The sequence below is a fragment of the Anguilla rostrata genome, chromosome 17 (assembly GCF_018555375.3).
Source record: "Anguilla rostrata isolate EN2019 chromosome 17, ASM1855537v3, whole genome shotgun sequence".
In the NCBI taxonomy this organism is placed as follows: Eukaryota; Metazoa; Chordata; class Actinopteri; order Anguilliformes; family Anguillidae; genus Anguilla; species Anguilla rostrata.
Window position 1 is genome coordinate 25,777,168 of NC_057949.1, and position 19,237 is coordinate 25,796,404.

Genomic DNA, 19,237 nt, shown 5'->3' on the forward strand with positions numbered 1-19,237 from the left:
TTAGTACAATCAGGTGTGTGACTGCGTGGTTGGAATGAAAGCCTGCACCCACGCCAGCCCTTTCTGGATAAGATTGAGCACCCCTGCCCATGGGGTACCAGAGAGCAGGTGGTTGTTGTGGCGGAGTTTGGGAGTCTCTGCAGAGTAGGAAAGGAGTAGCGTGTTGTATAGAAGATGTAGGCGGCTGTGTAGCGCAATGGGTAAGGAGTTGGTCTTGTAACCTAAAGATCGCAGGTTCGATTCCCCGGTAGGACACTGACGTACCCTTGAGCAAGGTACTTAACCTGCATTGCTCCAGTATATATCCAGCTGTATAAATGGATACAATGTAAGTCACTCTGGATAAGAGCGTCTGCTAAATGCCTGTAAAACTAAAACTAAATTTAAACATTCTGCTCTCTGTGTCCCACTCCTGCGCTGATCATGTCTAATTGGCGTTGATGCTGCAATTCAGGCTTATTTTACACACACACACACACACACACTCAGCTTCGTCTACCTGGCCCTGTCGATGTATATCTCGCACACATTCAAAGCACTGTCTGTAAGCCAAATTAAAACTCTTAAGGCAGGCCTAGATTTTTTTATTTATTTATAGAAATGAGGCCAAGTTGCAACAATGTTGCAACAACCGTTAGCAAGCTAGCTAATGTTAAACCGGGTTTAAAAAAAAAAAAAAAAAGTAAAAATGTGGCTGTATTTTACAAAATAGAATTCAAACAATGGGAAGTGTCTTTTTATTGCAATGTTACTGTTTGCTCATTATTGTGAAGGAGTTGGACTGCCACTGTACCATCTCAGAAATGATCCCTTTAGCATGGGCATCCTCAAAATTGACAGCGAACAGTACCCGTACCCTGGCCATGAAGTGATATTTGGGGTTTGCATATGAATTGATAGATGCATTTCAGAAATATGAGATTCTCTCTAAGGTTATATATACAGCTGTAAAAGTAATAGTCTTCATTTTTTGGCAATTATTAGTTAGCAAGCAAGCTTGCTTTCTCGCAAAACAAAGACGTCGAACAGAAACTATAAAAAATAACGTGTTCTATTGACTGAAATGGCATCACATGTGCACGTCCTTATATATCCACTTTGCCTTTGTATCCAAGTGTTGTCATTGGCAGATGTAGCTAAATGTCCAAAGCAGTTAATGATTGGTTGTGGCCCTGGAGCATTTGTGATGATGAAACCAGTATGAAAAAGCAATGCAATGCAAAATAAGCTTGGGGCTTTGATGTGTGGGCATGTGACGTCGTAGCTGAATGTTGTGTGTTCACATGAGGTCAGGAGGTACAGAAGTTAATGTTCCTAAGGGCTGAGAGTCTGTGGCCATTGTGATTATTTCAGTAGGAAACCCAGAAAAGTTCCAAACTCTCAGTGCTGTACCGGTAGGTATACCTGCCATCCCAATTATATACACACATTTACCAGTGTATTATCAAAGACGTTTTGCAATCAGATCTAGCAAAAACATCTGGGTTGTATGAGGATGTTCTGTGTCTGTTGTAGCAAAGTGTAAAGGTGTCATTTGCATGTAGTACAAGAAAGCTAAGTTGAGTCATGATGTAGACACAAGTGGAGACTTCGGGATGAATTTTAATAACATCGGATATATTTTAATTAAAAGTGTAACTGCACGGGCTGTGATAAAATGGGTAGCCTCATCTTATGTGGCATGTTTGGACATGGACAGATGGACAATTTTCACACACAGAAGTATGAAAGTTCTATTAAGGGTCCCTCACAATGCACAATGTAGTGCCCTCCTCCTCCCTCCCCCCCCATGTAAAATGTGCTTCTGCTTTTACTGACACCCTGGCTTTCCATTAGTGACATTAATGGGCATCCCTTTCTGCCTTCATGGAAATCACGTGACAGCAGTTCTGGCGCGCCAGTGAGAGGTTCACATTTTGCTGAAGATCACTCCCGATGAGTGTCATTGTCGTAGCTATTGGCACAAGTTCTGAGAAATTAAGACGCATGCACGTGAGTAAAATGGGATGTTGTTAGTGCGTAACTATCTCGCGCTCTACCCCGTGCTATAATAATTCCCTACTTAGGCCCATGAATAATGAACACCATTGATTCCTTTTTGGGTAAGCCATTCTGACTTTCACAGGCATAATATATTTATAACTCAGTTAAACGTAATAATAATTCGGTCCACATTATATAAGAACGAGTTGGAAGAAAAAAAAATGCAATGGATTCATACACTAACCCTGACGCGTAGTTGCACGCGCTGAAGTGGAAACTGAATCACCATGTGTTTATGTGGAACGGACGCGCAGACTCTCCGGGGGGCTCTTTCTCTTCTCGTGCGAAAGTAGACAATTATGCGTTTTACTGCCAAGCAAAACAGGGGCGACGTTCGATTGTTTATAGTATTGGCACGAAATGGCTTTCTTCAGGGTTTTATAGAACGCGTATGTAAATCTAATTGAACTTAATTGAATAGAGCCTTGTAATTAATATAGGCTATTACTGAAGTACCGCAAAGCCATGTCAAACCCCATATTTTCTTACCGATTCGGTATGTGCAGTATCATGTAATTCTGTATCTCAAGCTTTGACTGTATAAAAATAGGTCTCAAGCTGAAAAATACTGCGACAAACAGCTTATAAACAAACGCATGGAATGAGAGCTGACGGAATGATTTTATATTATTAGGCCTAGACAATGAATATTTGTTTCCTTGCATATTACTTTAACCACGCCAAAACACACAATGGCGATTTAAAAAATCCCTGGCTTCTCTGAATTGAGTAGTTAATTATACCTGATATGCTGTGAGAGGAGATCTCGCACAACCTAAGAGAATGATCAAATATCGCTTTTTTGGGGGAAATTAAATATGCGTTTAATGGAGATATAGACGCATTGAAGAAATGAGCGTATAAACTATCAGGTTTCACATAAGGCTGATGAAAACGGGGGAAGACCCGACGGCGCGTGCAAAAGACACACGCACGCACACACACACGCACAGAGAGAGAGAGAGAGAGAGGGAGGGGGAGCGCGAGAGACAGACAGACAGCGAGTGAGGGGAGAGAGAGAGGAAGAGAAGATCACGTCGTGAGTAGCGAGATATGGTAAGGAAGACGTAATGGTAAATAGCAAATATCACAAAACTGCTGCGGACAAGCTGGAGGAAAAGAAGAAAAGAAGTCTGACCGATAAAATGAAGAGCGCGCAAGAGAGATCTCGACACTTGGGCACTGGTTACTAGTAATGTATTTTGATCGAAACATTGGAAAGAGCGAAGACAACTGTCGCAGCTTTTCGGATACAGCCATAACCACAATTCTCACTATGGATACTATGAATGTTATCATGTGAAGCAGGTTTTATGAAATGGCATATTTTTAAAGTTAAATCCTTCTTAGCCTATACATATTCTTAACTGTGCCCAATCGATTCATTTTTTTTTTTTTTTTTGTAATTAATGGATGGGCTCGCTCGGTCGAGGCTCCAGTTGAACGAGCCCCGCTAACATTCGGTGACTACCGGAGAGTGGTTACGGGAGAGTTCTGACTAACAGGTGACGCTGGCAGCAGCAATACCAGCCCCAGCGGTATGTATAGGCTACTTCGGCAATAAGCGACTGGTAAAAGCAATAAACTCCGCCATATACGAGTGAACTATTCAGCCATGAATGATGCGGCAAGTAACTTCAGGGGAGGCATCGCGGGCGACTGTCTCCCGGAATCTGCCGCGCGGATATTTAATTTACTTTTTTAATGCTGAATATCAGCACACTAACTATAGGGCCCTACTGAACTTCAGTTATTCTTGGATTGGGGTTTGACGTAATAACAGTAATTTTAGAACTAATTTTTATTATTATTATTATTATTATTTTTCTTCAGAAAAGATAATCGCTATTTGCACATGCACTGTGATGTGTCCCTTATGTTTATAATTCTTTTTTTTTTGCGTGCGTGCATTTGAAATGGTCTCGCGCAACATTATCGTTGGCTGAAATGAGACCATGATAAAAAATAGACATTTGTTTTTACTGAAACAGTATACAGCCAAAGCACAACTTTAACATCCTTACTAATTTAGGCTACTTTATGCAAGGCCATTTCCTTGTTGTAAGTCGTCTTTAGACTATTTCCAATGATGGAGACACCACCTTGCTCCAAGAAGAGCTTGTCTCTCTCGCTGCCCGTTCCCCGAGAAGGACATGCGACCCTCAGGCCCCCGCAGCACCTTTGGAGGCAGCCGCGGACCCCCATCAGAATTAAACACCGCGGATATTCGGACACTGACCGGCATCACCATCACCATCGGCAGATCGAGCGCTCCAACGCCGTGGACACGAGCGACCGACCAGGACTGAAAAAGTCTCGCATGTCTTGGCCCGCTTCCTTCCAAGGAACGAGCAGCACGTGCGGCGGTAACTGTGCGTCAAACAAACGGTAAGTCTTCAGTGTGGGAAATAAATTGACAATAAAAACCTGATACATTTTGAAATGTGTCAGGTTTTTATTGTTTTTTAGTTATTTGGAAAATAGTGAGTGGTGCTTGCTATGCATCCAGCCGGTGGAGCAATAGGCTATGGGTTAAAAATGGGAAGCGCTTTATTTGAGGAAGCGACAAGTGTTGGTCAATCTTGCTGCAACTTTGACTACAATCCAGAGTGTGAGAAACTCGAACTCTGAGCGGTGGCGGCCCCCGCGCGGAAGCTGCCTGGTTTTGTCCAGTTTCGCAATGCACGGACCAAGACAAGATGCCGTTGTTTCTGTGTTTAAACACAACTAACAAAAGTTGATGAATAAAACAATTCCAGTAGTACCTGGTGAAAACGTTGCGAGCATGTTGCAAAATGTACTCGTCGTTTCATTGTGTTACTCTAGGCACAGCTCTGATGATGTACATGCAGACAAAAATAGTGCGTTACTATTTCCTTAAATACGGTTTAGATTCGTGTCTCAGGATACAGTTCTTTGGAACACTGACCCAATGACCTGAGCTGGAACCAGTGCTGTTGGCTACTTGGTATTCATGCCATGTTGTCGAGTGACAAGTCTTCCTGTATGTGTGAGATTGTGTATCTCATGCTGAGAAAGCAATCTGTTCTGTAGCATCCTGTATGACAGATTGAATGGCTGAATGCGCCGCATGTATGTTTGCAATGGATGTTTGGCTGTGTGTGTGTGTGTGTGTGTGTGTTTGTTTGTTGTTATATTTGTGTGTGTGTTTGTGTGCTTATGTGTATAGAGGCATGTGTAGAAATCTCAGTAATAGCACAGTGCAGTGTGCAGAGGGTTGAGTATTGACACAGACTGGTGTGTGGAGGGTTGAGTAATGACACAGTACAGTGTGTGGAGGGTTGAGTAATGATACAGTGAAGTGTGTGGTGGGTTGAGTAATAACACAGTGCAGTGTGTGGTGGGTTTAGTAATTACTCAGTGCAGTGTGTGGTGGGTTTAGTAATGACTCAGTGCAGTGTGTGGTGGGTTTAGTAATTACTCAGTGCAGTGTGTGGTGGGTTTAGTAATCACACAGTGCAGTGGGTGGTGGGTTTAGTAATGACTCAGTGCAGTGTGTGGTGGGTTTAGTAATTACTCAGTGCAGTGTGTGGTGGGTTTAGTAATCACACAGTGCAGTGGGTGAGGGGTTTAGTGATGACACATGTGCAGTGTGTGGTGGGTTAGTAATGACTCAGTGCAGTGTGTGGGGTTTAGTAATTACTCAGTGCAGTGGTGAGGGTTTAGTGATGACACAGTGCAGTGTGTGGTGGGTTGAGTAATGACACAGTGCAGTGTGTGGTGGGTTAGTAATCACACAGTGCAGTGGGTGGGGTTTAGTATGACCAGTGCAGTGTGTGGTGGGTTTAGTAATGACAGTGCAGTGTGTGTGGGTTTAGTAATTACTCAGTGCATGTGTGGTGGGTTTAGTAATACTCAGTGCAGTGGTGGTGGGTTTAGTAATTACTCAGTGCAGTGTGTGGTGGGTTTAGTGATGACACAGTGCAGTGTGTGCTGGGTTTAGTAATGACAGTGCAGTGTGTGCTGGGTTTAGTAATTACTCAGTGCAGTGTGTGGTGGGTTTAGTAATTACTCAGTGCAGTGTGTGGTGGGTTTAGTAATCACACAGTGCAGTGGGTGAGGGGTTTAGTGATGACACAGTGCAGTGTGTGGTGGGTTTAGTAATGACACAGTGCAGTGTGTGGTGGGTTTAGTAATCACACAGTGCAGTGGGTGAGGGGTTTAGTAATGACAGTGCAGTGTGTGCTGGGTTTAGTGATGACACAGTGCAGTGTGTGGTGGGTTTAGTAATGACAGTGCAGTGTGTGCTGGGTTTAGTAATTACTCAGTGCAATGTGTGGTGGGTTTAGTAATTACTCAGTGCAGTGTGTGGTGGGTTTAGTAATTACTCAGTGCAGTGTGTGGTGGGTTTAGTAATGACACAGTGCAGTGTGTGCTGGGTTTAGTAATGACAGTGCAGTGTGTGCTGGGTTTAGTAATTACTCAGTGCAGTGTGCGCTGGGTTTAGTAATTACTCAGTGCAGTGTGCGGTGAGTTTAGTGATGACACAGTGCAGTTTGCGGTGGCCTGAAGGTTCTTGGACTCCTGCCAATGCTGGCTGACTGTGTCTCTAAATTCTTCATCCGTATCTCAGTTCCCTGGAAAAGCTTTCATCCTTTCAGTCAATCCATGCATGAGTACACTCATCCTACAGAGCAGAGAAGGCCCTGTGTGTGTGTGTGTGTGAGTGTGTGCTTTTACGGTGGGAAAATGTGTTTGTATGCTCGTGTGCTTTGAATGTTAATGTACAAGCGTGGTCTACGGAGTGCTGTCAGAATTGTGAGTGGCTAGTTTAGTAGTATGTCGTCAGTAGTGATTTGTTAATAGACCGTGGTCAGTAGTGTAAGTGCTTGCATAGGTTTCATGCTGTGTAGTAGAAAGGTTGCATCTGTATTTATAGTAGAGGGATATCTTTCATTTCTGCTGGCTTTGAGCGTAGTATAGACAGGATACCCAGAGAAGCTGCTCTAACCCTCCCCCTTGTCCTAGTCCTAACCTTTACCCCAAACTTTCTAACCCTGACCAGTAACCCTCGCCCTGAACCCCTAACCCCGAACCCTAACTGCCTAATTCCCTCTGACGCTCCCCACTGCAGCTGCGGCAGGGCCATCCACTGTTACTGTCTCGCCCTGTTTGCTGCAGCAGGTTTTCAGATGGGCAGAGCTAGCTCCGCCTCATTGTTATTCATCTGTTGACATGTGTCACGCCCCCTGGTGGTCTGCCATGTCCATGCGTGCGTGTGTGTGTGTGTGCGCGCGTGTGTTGATCTTCACCACAGGCCTTTGTAAAGGTGATACTGAGCAGCCCAGTCTGCTTGCCGTTGTCATGGTTACTTGTTTTGTGGACACGTAAAACAAATAGATCGTTTAAAAAAAGGCAGCGGACGTTCTGCCTGTTCTGTCCATCAGGTTATACATCATTTATGATGCTTTGTGTTTTTTAAATGGTTTTTAGTGTAATAGTTACGGATGCCTTCTCAAGTGTACCCATCATCACAGTGATGCGTAAATGTATATATAAAAGGAAATTCCTCCCTTTCATGTTTTATATACTTCCTCTGTCTGGAATCTAATGTTGTTTCGATGGTCCTGTGCCAGATGTATAAAGTACTTCATTGAATACTCACGGGACTACTTACTTTTGCGAGTGCATAACACAGACACACTCTCACATGTCCATCAAAAACACTTTGCATGTTTACATACTGCGCATGTGCATGCATACACACTCATGAAATACTTTCATCTTCATCACAACAGAACATACAGACTTATAGTATGTTTGTGGATGTATGTAATGCAGACGGTCTGTCAAAAACTGATTAGAGACAGTTCCGTTTTTTAAAATTATAACTGCCACACTGCTAGTGCACTAGACGTGTATGTGTCACACAGTATTAGTGCACTGCAAGTGTACGTGTCACACAGTACTAGTGCACTAGACGAGTATGTGTCACACAGTATTAGTGCACTGCAAGTGTACGTGTCACACAGTACTAGTGCACTAGACGAGTATGTGTCACACAGTATTAGTGCACTGCAAGTGTACGTGTCACACAGTACTAGTACACTGCAAGTGTATGTCACAAGAACTAGTGCACTTCTAGTGTACGTGTCACACAGTACTAGTGTACTGTGAATAACCTCAGAAATTCTATACTTGTTCCAAATTATTATGGAACTGCTCATAATTTATTTGTTTCCTTAATAAGTTTAGTTATTACCTGTTTTACACTTTGATTCCTCAGTACCCATTTTTGAAGTTACAAAAATATATTTTGCATATTTACACTATGACTGATTTGTCCCTGGTCTGTGATATAGCATGAATGAGGTTTTGCCCTGGTCTGTGATATAGCATGAATGAGGTTTGTCTCTGGTCTGTGATATAGCATGAATGAGGTTTTGCCCTGGTCTGTGATATAGCATGAATGAGGTTTGTCTCTGGTCTGTGATATAGCATGAATGAGGTTTTGTCCCGGTCTGTGATATAGCATGAATGAGGTTTGTCTCTGCTCTGTGATATAGCATGAATTAGGTTTGTCCCTGGTCTGTGATATAGCATGAATGAGATTTGTCTCTGGTCTGTGATATAGCATGAATGAGATTTGGTCCTGGTGGTCTGTGATATAGCATGAATGAGGTTTGTCTCTGGTCTGTGATATAGCATGAATGAGATTTGGCCCTGGTGGTCTGTGATATAGCATGAATGAGGTTTGTCTCTGGTCTGTGATATAGCATGAATGAGATTTGGCCCTGGTGGTCTGTGATATAGCATGAATGAGATTTGGCCCTGGTGGTCTGTGATATAGCATGAATGAGATTTGGCCCTGGTGGTCTGTGATATAGCATGAATGAGATTTGGTCCTGGTGGTCTGTGATATAGCATGAATGAGATTTGGCCCTGGTGGTCTGTGATATAGCATGAAAGAGGTTTGGCCCTGGTGGTCTGTGATATAGCATGAATGAGATTTGGCCCTGGTGGTCTGTGATATAGCATGAATGAGATTTGGCCCTGGTGGTCTGTGATATAGCATGAATGAGATTTGGCCCTGGTGGTCTGTGATATAGCATGAATGAGATTTGGTCCTGGTGGTCTGTGATATAGCATGAATGAGATTTGGCCCTGGTGGTCTGTGATATAGCATGAATGAGATTTGGCCCTGGTGGTCTGTGATATAGCATGAATGAGATTTGGCCCTGGTGGTCTGTGATATAGCATGAATGAGATTTGGCCCTGTTGGTCTGTGATATAGCATGAATGAGATTTGGCCCTGGTGGTCTGTGATATAGCATGAATGAGATTTGGCCCTGGTGGTCTGTGATATAGCATGAATGAGATTTGGCCCTGGTGGTCTGTGATATAGCATGAATGAGATTTGGCCCTGGTGGTCTGTGATATAGCATGAATGAGATTTGGCCCTGGTGGTCTGTGATATAGCATGAATGAGATTTGGTCCTGGTGGTCTGTGATATAGCATGAATGAGATTTGGCCCTGGTGGTCTGTGATATAGCATGAATGAGATTTGGCCCTGGTGGTCTGTGATATAGCATGAATGAGATTTGGCCCTGGTGGTCTGTGATATAGCATGAATGAGATTTGGCCCTGTTGGTCTGTGATATAGCATGAATGAGATTTGGCCCTGGTGGTCTGTGATATAGCATGAATGAGATTTGGCCCTGTTGGTCTGTGATATAGCATGAATGAGGTTTGGCTGTGGTCGGGGCTAGGGCCTTAAACATGGGGGATACATACATTCATTATTCAGTCATACAATTCATTTAATGCGGTGTATTTAAAATGACACTGATTTATCTGACATCATTCCCTTTTTATTTAAACAACATTTTTCTTAATTCTCCATTTGAATAAGGATAGCCTCATTGTTCAATTTCCAAAATGTAGTGTTCTTCACTGATCTGTATTATATATATATATATATTTAAAAACAATTTGCTACTCAATTGCTTCAGCTCCTAGTACCAAACAGCTGTAGCATTTTGCTTTTGCACAATTCTGGATATATGATTTATTATATGTGGAGTTTGAAAGTGGAAAATTCTTGAATATTGATGAACGATCTAGTCTCTCTCCTTCCTCTCTCCTTCCTCTGCCTAGTTCCTTATTTTCACCCATTCTTTTTTTCTGTCTCAGATGTCCCGGAGATCCTGATTTCCGGCGACAGGTTAAGGCACTTGTCGTCTTCTGCAGTTAGGTGCTGTCGCCTCTGATTGGAGATGACACAGAAGGCTGGGCTTTTTTTTTGTTTTTTTTGTTGAAGGAGACAGTTTGGATAAGGACAGAGGAAACAAAAGGGGGGGGAGGAGGGGGGAGTCGGTGGAGAAGACGGTAGAGGAGGTGTGGGAGAGGGGGTGAAAAGAAGCAGGAAGGAAGCAATGATTTGGAGTACAGGAAATCATGGCGGAGATGGTGGCTGTCCATATACATATCTGGGAATCTGGCCACTGATCAAATTAGCACCAGTCTGTGCACTCGGATGGCGATTCGTCCGTTGTTTTGCTATTTAGTGAGCGGGTTCCTGGCTGTCCAATCAGGAGTTTGCTCAATCCAGCCCTCTGCTCTGTCAGGGTGCTATAAATAAGTGTAGGAGAAGCCCGCGGCGCCAGCTATAATGAGATTAAATCCAACGAGCGCGGTCTCTGTCGACAGAGTAGCTTTGCAGGGGCTGCGCTTGGCGTGTGGTATCGAACACTGTGCGTATGTGTATGTGTAAGCATCGAATGCATTGTGTGTGTGTGTTGCTGTTTAATATTGAATATCATGAGTGTGTGTAATATATGATGGTGTGTGTGTATGTGTGTGTGTGTGTGGTGCTGAAGGTCATGTGTGCGTGTGTTTGTGAGTAATACTGAATATTCTGTGTTGTTTTTTTAGTGTGCAACACTGTATGCAGTGTGTCTAATCAACGTTCACTGTTTCTGAAGTGTGTGATATTTGATTTAGTGCGTGTAATGTAGAGCGTAGCGCGTGTGTTTTTTCTCATTGGGAATTCCTGGCCTCGTTAGTGAGTCCGCGCCAATACGCTTTGACGTCCTGCGTTAATTCTTACTGGGCAGCAGTGTAGTGCAATGGGTAAGGAGCTGGTCTTGTAACCAGAAGGTCACGGGTTCGATTCCCCAACCGCCGTTGTACCTTTGAACGAGGTACCTAACCAGCCGTATAACTGATCGCGATGTAAATCGCTGTAGGATGAGAGTGTCTGCTAAATGCCTGTCGTGTAACGTAATGCAATTGATGAGAGAGATGTGCAGCCCTTCTCTCAGCATTTCTGTTTGCATGCCGCACACTTCACGCGCACGGAGACGCCGCAGGGCGACCTGGAGCCACTCTGTGTGGCGATGCGGAACGACTGGAGCCCGCCCCCCCCCCCCGGATGAGGCCATGGCCAACCTTGCGTAACCCCGCCGCCCCACCCACCACCCCCCCCCCCCGGATGAGGCCATGGCCAACCTTGCGTAACCCCGCTCACACCCCCCGCCCTCCCCGCCCCAGCCACCGCTGTATCGATCGGCGCTGAATTTTTTATAATGTGGGGGCTCCCCACTGCACCAAAGACTGGAGCAGCGCATGGGGCTGGAGTTGAGTTCTTCAGCTCATATTTCTCGTTCTAGAGCTTTACCTGGAATGGCTTGATTTTGCGTGTGTGTGTATGTGTGTATGTGTGTGCGTGTGAGTGTGTGTGTGTGTGTTTGTGTGTGTGTGTGTAAAATACCTAATGATGGTTATAAAAAAACGAATAATAAGCTCTAACATCTTCAGCAGCAGTATCTACGTTATCAAGGCTGGCGAAGGTGCGTCCATGCTTTACTGCGTCCTCTGTGTTTTCAGAACAAGTGTTCACAAAAAGCAAGCCTGAAGAATGTGCTGCCTCTGCACAGAAAAGGCCTCAGCCAAGATTCGAACCCAGCACTTGCTTGCTGTGAGGTGGCAGTGCTACCCACTTTCCCCGAACCCCCCCCTAGCGATGGAGCAGCCATTCCCAGTATTTTTTTTAATTATCAGAATGGGTCATCTATTCTATCTGTCTATCATCTGTGAGAGATGAGTCTGTGTTTCTGGCCTTCCGGTGCTGTGACTTGCCTGTTCACAAACTATGTCGTGTATTTACCTTGTGCAGCATTCTGTGTTCTTTCTGTTTCGGATATCATGAGTGTGGCTGCTCTTTGATTGAGAAAAACGCTGAGTGAAGTGGAGTTGTGTGGCGCTGTGGTGAGGAGTGATGGCGTGGATTGGAGGTGTAATCTGTGTGACTGGAGGCGGGGAGAGAGTGGGAGACGCTGCAGGCTGCTTGAGCATGAGGCCGAGTCCTCACTTCACACCCTCCTTCACACTCAGCAGCCTGATACTCTCTGAGTCCGTAACACTGAGCGGCCTTCCCAGCCAATCGCTGCGTCCGCTCAGTCACTGTCCCCTCTGTCTTAACCAATCACTGCGTCCGCTCAGTCACTGTCCCCTCTGTCTTAACCAATCGCTGCGTCCGCTCAGTCACTGTCCCCTCTGTCTTAACCAATCGCTGCGTCCGCTCAGTCACCGTCCCCTCTCCCCGCAGGTCTCCACAGTCCGCTCCTGCTCTACTGCTGCCCAATCACTGTCCCTTCCTCCTCTGTTCCTGGCCCCTCTGTCTTAACCAATCACTGTGTCCACTCAGTCACTGTCCCCTCTCTCCATAGGTCTCCACTGTCCGCTCCTGCTCAACCGCTACCCAATCACTGTCCATTCCTCCTCTGTTCCTGGCCCCTCTGTCTTAACCAATCGCTGCGTCCGCTCAGTCACTGTCCCCTCTCCCCGCAGGTCTCCACAGTCCGCTCCTGCTCTACTGCTACCCAATCACTGTCCCTTCCTCCTCTGTCCCCTCCCATCTGTCTTAGCCAATCACTGTGTCCACTCAGTCACTGTCCCCTCCCCCCATAGGTCTCCACTGTCCCCTCCCTCTCAACCGCTACCCAATCACTGTCCCCTCCCTCTCAACTGCTATCCAATCACTGTCCGTTCCTCCTCTGTCCCCTCCCCCCCTCTGCCTTAACCAATGCTTTCCCTTGACCCCCTCATTCTCCACCCAATCACTGTCCCCTCCCTCTCAGGGTCCACCCAATCACATCCCCTCTCCCAGTCTCCACCCAATCACCTCCCCTCTCCCCTCAGTCTCCACCCACACACTATCTCCTCACCTCTCAGTCTAGTCCCAATCGCTGTCCCCAACTCCTCCTTAGTCTCCACCCAATCAGTTTCCATCCCCCTCAGTCTCCATCCAATCAGTGTTCTTTTCCTCTCTGTCTCAAACCAATCACTGCTCCCCTCCCCCTTATTATCCACCCAATCACTTTTCACCTGTATGTATTACCATTTCAAGGCATTTGATTCTACCATTCTTCCACCTATATATAGACAGATAAATGCAGAAGATGACAGAAATGTTAACAGAGAGTGGTGATCAGTTGATGGGCTTGTTTTTTTTATCTATTAATAATTAATTTCTGCACAAACTACAAAACATACTGTGTTTCGGAGATGCATTTATTCTCCTCAGTGTACAGCTCTTTCTGATCAGGTAGTAATGTTTAAAACCTTTTCAGTGCTGTTCAAATGTAGTTCTTTTTTCTTTTTTTGCCAGCTATGCTAATGGTAACCGTAAGCATGATTTTTGGTCAGAGGAAATATGCGGAGTGATGGGAACTGGGACAAAAATAGACAGAAAGAGACGCTGAGATTTGATGAAGGAGTGAGACAGAGTGGGAGATGTGAGGAGAGGTGGAAATGGAGAGACTGATCGAGAGATAGAAGGAATGCAGGCGGAGAGGGACACAGCGACACAAACATTGGCTTTGGATGACTCATCCTCTCTCTCTCTCTCTCTCTCCTGTCTGGATTAAAATATCTCAGCCAGTCTCAGGGCTGAGGGCTGGGGTGGGGGGGCTAAATATACCCCAATGTATGTGGGTGGGCTGGGGGGCACGGTGGAGAGGGAGGGAGAGAAGAGGTTTCAGTTTGGAGGGGGGAGTGGAGGAGTTTTGGTGGGGGAGGGAGGTTATGGGACTGTGTGGAGAATGGGCATAGTGTGGTGATTTTGGTGGGGTACTGTGGGGGGAGTCAGGTTAATGTGGGTTAATATGGGATGGGGGTTAATGCTTTGGAGTTTGGGGGGTAGTGTGGGAGAGTTTGGGGAGGGTGAGATGCATTTGTGGACGGGAGTGGCGTGAATTCTGGGAACTGGAAATTTTGCTGGATAACTTGTGTTCCACTTGTGTCGCTCTGCAACTGTGTGCAATAGTGTGAATGTTATTGTTCATTTTTCCTGACTCATATTCAGCATAATACAGTCAGTCATTTAGTCAGTCAGTCATGCAGTGAGGTAGCCATTCAGTCAGTCAGTCAGTCAGTCAGTCAGTCGGTCATGCAGTGATTTAGCCATTCAGTCAGTCAGTCAGTCAGTCAGATATTCAGACAGTGAGTCTGTCACACAGTCAGGTAGTTAGTCACTTAATCAGTCGTTCAGTCCATCAGACAGTTAGTCAGTTAATCAGTCAGTCAGTCAGTCAGTCAGTCAGTCGGTCGGTCAGTCCATCGTTTGGTCAGTGATTCGTTAGATTTTCCACCAGGAGGAGCAGTGACATTGTGAGTTAACAGTGTCGCTTATATAAAGTGGCGGAGCCTGGCACAAACAGACACCACCTTTTTCTTCTGGTCCATTAGATTCCCTTTATTGATTTACAGGCAAATATGTCCATCTGTCATCGTAGTGTGTGTGGGAAAGGCAGTGGCGCTGCCAATCACAGCCGAGAGGCCTCTGTCACACTGTGTCTCCCAGAAACGTTAGCGACGGTGGCGTCCGTGGGCAAAGTGTGGCGATGCCGGGTCCCTTGGTACGTTGGATGGAGGTGCCGGTGCTGGCGTGTTTGTGAAGGGAAGCTTGCCAAACCGCTCTGGTGCCTCTGAGCGATGTTTTCCGCGCTCCCTGTGACATTTCGGCTCAATGAAGGCAGTTAAAAATGCTAAATGTTAAAAAAGAAACGTTAAGAGACAGGATTTTAGTACTTTCAGTGCCGAGCTCAATGGCTTTGGTTCTGCTGAGAATAATTTACATATGAAAGACTGCAGTGGAGGAGGAGAGGAGGAAAGAGAGGAGAGAAAGAGAAGGGGAAAGAAATATGAAAAAGAGGAGGAAGATCATAATTATTATTATTATTATGTTAGTGGTAGCAGTTGTCTTAGTAGTAGTAGTAATGGTAGTAGTACTGGTACTAGTAGTAGTAATAATGGTAGTAGTAGCAGTAGTAGTAGTAATAATAATAGTAGCAGCAGTAGTAGTAGTAGGAGTAGTAGTAGTAGCTGTAGTAGTAGTAGTAGTAGCAGTAGTAGTAGTAGCAGTAGTAGTAGTAGCTGTAGTAGCAGTAGTAGTAGCAGTAGTAGTAGCTGCTGTAGTAGTTGTAGTAGTAGTAGCAGTTGTAGTAGCTGCTGTAGTAGCAGTAGTAGTAGTAGCTGTAGTAGTAGCAGTAGTAGTAGTAGCAGTAGTAGTAGTAGCTGTAGTAGCAGTAGTAGTAGTAGCAGTAGCAGTGTTATGCAGGGTGAACTGATTTCATAAGCTGAAGGTGTCCATTTGTGTGCTGTTTTTAGAAATCAGGTTAACATCTGTCATAGTTATTAATAGCTGTCTTGCCACTGATTATTTATTTTACACAATAGGTAGTGATGCATTGGAACGCCATTATCGAACACGTACAATCGGAACACTGTCATGTCTGAATTCACATAGCCATCAATCATTAGTCACTGCTCACAATGTTACAATAATATCAGGGAAAGACTTTGAGAAATCAATCTTGAATTTGTCACATACAGCTGGCTTATAGTTCCCTGTTTATGGAAGGAAAAAAATGCAAAAACAACAAAGAAGCAATCATGAAGAATATCCGTCAAAGAATCGTGATCTGATATTCATATGGTAAATGGTAAATGGTAAATGGACTGCATTTATATAGCGCTTTTATCCAAAGCGCTTTACAATTGATGCCTCTCAATATATATGGTCATATACAGTGTGTGGTCATATATCAATATACAGTGCAGTATGTGGTCAAATATTTGTATATCCATCCATTATCATGTCTGAGCAGCATTTACCTCCCATTTCGCGTTGTTCTACAAGGCCGCTGCAACTTAATCCCTCGTGAAGATAACCCACTTTAAACCGAGATGCTTGTGTGTGGCGGCTCCTCGGTGCGTGAGTGGCTGTCTCGGCACGGCGAGAGAACACGCGCTGGGGCGTTACAATCGAATGGTGCTTAAAGGTGTTTACCCTCCACGGTTCGGGACGATGACGCGGAGAAGAGGCGTAGAGAGAGAGAGAGAGGAGAGAGAGAGAGAGGAAGAGGAGAGAGAGAGAGAGGAGAGAGAGAGAGGAGCAGGAGAGGAGAGAGAGAGAGGAGGAGGAGAGAGAGAGGGAGAGAGGAGAGGAGAGAGAGGAGGGAGGAGAGAGGAGAGGGAGGAGGAAGGAAAATCTAAACGTTTGACTCCTTTCTTTTCTCTTCGTCATTTTAGTTTGCTGTTTTAATCTATCGTTTTTTTCCCCCCTGAAACTCGCGAGGGGGAAAAGGTGAAGCTGTTTTCTTTGTTCTCGTGTTGGTCTCTCTCTCTCTCTCTCTCTCTCTCTCACTCTCTCTCTCTCTCCATGTGTCAAACTCCGATGAAAACCCAGAATCGCTGCATCTCCCTCCCGGGGCTGTCACACCATGTGACAGTATATTGGACGTAATATAGGTATGTTCATTTCTGAAATAATGCACCAGCTGGCACTGGGTGCTAGTATAGCAGTCAGAAATTGAAAAAGACACATTAGCCAGTAGCGGTCTAAGAACACCTGTTCCACTGCCACATAAAACACTGAGAGAGAGGGAGAGAGAGAGAGAGAAAGCTGGTGTGATGTTGTATAGGCAATTTCACATGATGGTGTGGTGTAGGGAATCAACTAGAGCCATAGAATTCTGCGTATTTCCTGAATTAGCTGCATGGAAGCATGAAACTGGCACAACTTTCAAAACTTTTCTTCATTATGGTGAAAATGATCTAGTTGTAAACTGTAGAGTTCTTCCTTAGCCTACCTAAGCGAGAGTAAGTGCAGTCTGGCTGAGAGTCACATCCAGCCATTCAGCGGACCAGGCTGCTCACTGGGGTGGAGGTAAAGACAAGGAGGGATTCTTAAAAATTTTTTTTTTTTTTTTTTTTAAATAAAAAAAACAATCAGAAATGGTTGATGTAAGCAGCAACAGCAGCTGGTGTTCTGAATTTTTGGTCATTCACTGAGAATTCTCTTCTTCCTGAAGCCAGCCATTGTGGAGAACTAGCGTGGATGAGATTGATAATAATCAGATTTAAAAAGTGAAATGGGTGAGAGGGAGGGAGAGATAGAGAGAGAGGGAAAGAGGGGAGAGAGAGAGAGTGACGTGATTTGGTGAAGAGTTAACACTTCCACACAAAGGAGAGCTGGGCCTGTAATTACAGCTGTGGGTCTGTGGTGGAGGCCACAGCGACTGGTCATTAGCCGTGGGAAGCATTCATTAGAATGTGAAAAGACCAACTATTAACCACCCACCCACTCCCACTCTACCAGAAATGACTCTACCAATGTGTGTGTGTGTGTGTGTGTGTGTGTGTAGGTGCTGGACAGCTGCGTACGTGAGAGAGAGAGAGTGTGTGTGTGTGTGTGTGTGTATGTGTGAAAGAGAGAGTGTGTGTGTATGTGTGAGAGAGAGATAGAGAGTGTTTGTGTATGTGTGTGACAGAGAGAGTGTGTGTGTGTGTGTGTGTGTGTGTGTAGGTGCTGGACAGCTGCGTACGTGAGAGAGTGTGTGTGTGTGTGTGTATGTGTGAAAGAGAGAGTGTGTGTGTATGTGTGAGAGAGAGATAGAGAGCGTGTGTGTGTGTGTGTGTATGTGTGAAAGAGAGATAGAGAGTGTTTGTGTATGTATGTGAAAGAGAGAGTGTGTGTGTGTGTGTGTGTGTGTGTGTAGGTGCTGGACAGCTGCGTACGTGAGAGAGTGTGTGCATGTGTGTGTGTGTGTCCATGTGGGCTAACGGGGGGGATGATGTGTACTAGCCGTGTGTCTCTACCGCGTGTGTGATTTGTCATAGCCCACCTGTAAGTGTATATTTTATGATGTATCATTCACTGCTATGTGTGTGCTCATGCATTTACATATACACGTTTGTCATTGCATCACAATGTGTTTTTTTAAACCTTTTGTTAGTCACTGTATGTGTGTGTGTGTCTACCATGTGTGTGTATGTGTAATTTTATATGATTTTAGAGAAATATGGACCTATGGACTGATTCAACCTGCCTGTGCAGTGTGTGTTCTTGCTGATGGCTTTTACTATGTGCCGATAGAATATGTTTTCCTTTACTGGAAGTTAATCGATGATTTCTTCTCCCCGTTTCAGGCTGAAAATGCGTGGCATGTTTCCTCTCTGCGCCCTTGTGAATAACAGTGTGAAAATTCAGGTCCTGCCCCGAAGCCAGTCTCTCTGACTCTCTGACTCTCACTCTCGCCCCCTCTCTCTCTCTCTCCCTGGCTCCCCTGCTGCTTCTCTGTGCCCCCGCTCACCCCCCCCCCCCCCCCAGGTCTGATGTGGAGAACGGCTCGTCTCTGGCCGCTCCTGATCAGCAGCCCAGTCCCGGGGCGATGCTGCACCCCTCCTTCCCCCAAAGCCAGCGCCGCGAGTCCTTCCTGTACCGCTCCGACTCGGACTACGACATGTCCCCCAAGACCGCGTCCCGCAACTCGTCCGTCAGCAGCGATGCGTGAGCGTTGCGCCGCCGCGCCCGACCCCGTGTGTCTGAGGGGGCCGGGAGGCTGCTCCCCGCGGGGGCCGCTCTTCTCTGCCCCCGTTCCCCGGGGCTGTTTGTCCCCCACACACGCCCCCCCCCCCGTCTACACCTACAGTACCAAAGCTTACCTGGACTTCAACATTTTACAATAATATCAATTTAGATAAACATCATCCCCTGTGGCTAACTGTCTAATTAATACCCTCTATCATTCTCTCTCTCTCTCTCTCTTTTTCTCTCTCTCTCACTCTCTCTGGTGCTCTCTCTCTCTCTCTCCCTCTGTGTCTCCCTCTTTCTCCCTATCTCTGCAGGCACCCTGAGGATCTCATTGTGACCCCGTTTGCTCAGGT

At 45.5% G+C, this 19,237-nt stretch overlaps 1 protein-coding gene across 1 annotated transcript in view; it reads left to right on the forward strand.

Annotated features, from left to right (window-relative positions):
* The first annotated feature begins 2,986 nt into the window (after positions 1-2,986).
* pde4a (phosphodiesterase 4A, cAMP-specific) overlaps positions 2,987-19,237 on the forward strand; it is a 30,836-nt gene continuing 14,585 nt past the window's right edge. The window contains exons 1-3 of the mRNA XM_064315179.1: positions 2,987-4,431; positions 18,681-18,860; positions 19,199-19,235. Of these exons, the coding sequence (XP_064171249.1) occupies positions 4,130-4,431; positions 18,681-18,860; positions 19,199-19,235 (519 nt within the window). The 5' untranslated portion in view covers positions 2,987-4,129. The remainder of the gene's footprint in view (positions 4,432-18,680; positions 18,861-19,198; positions 19,236-19,237) is intronic.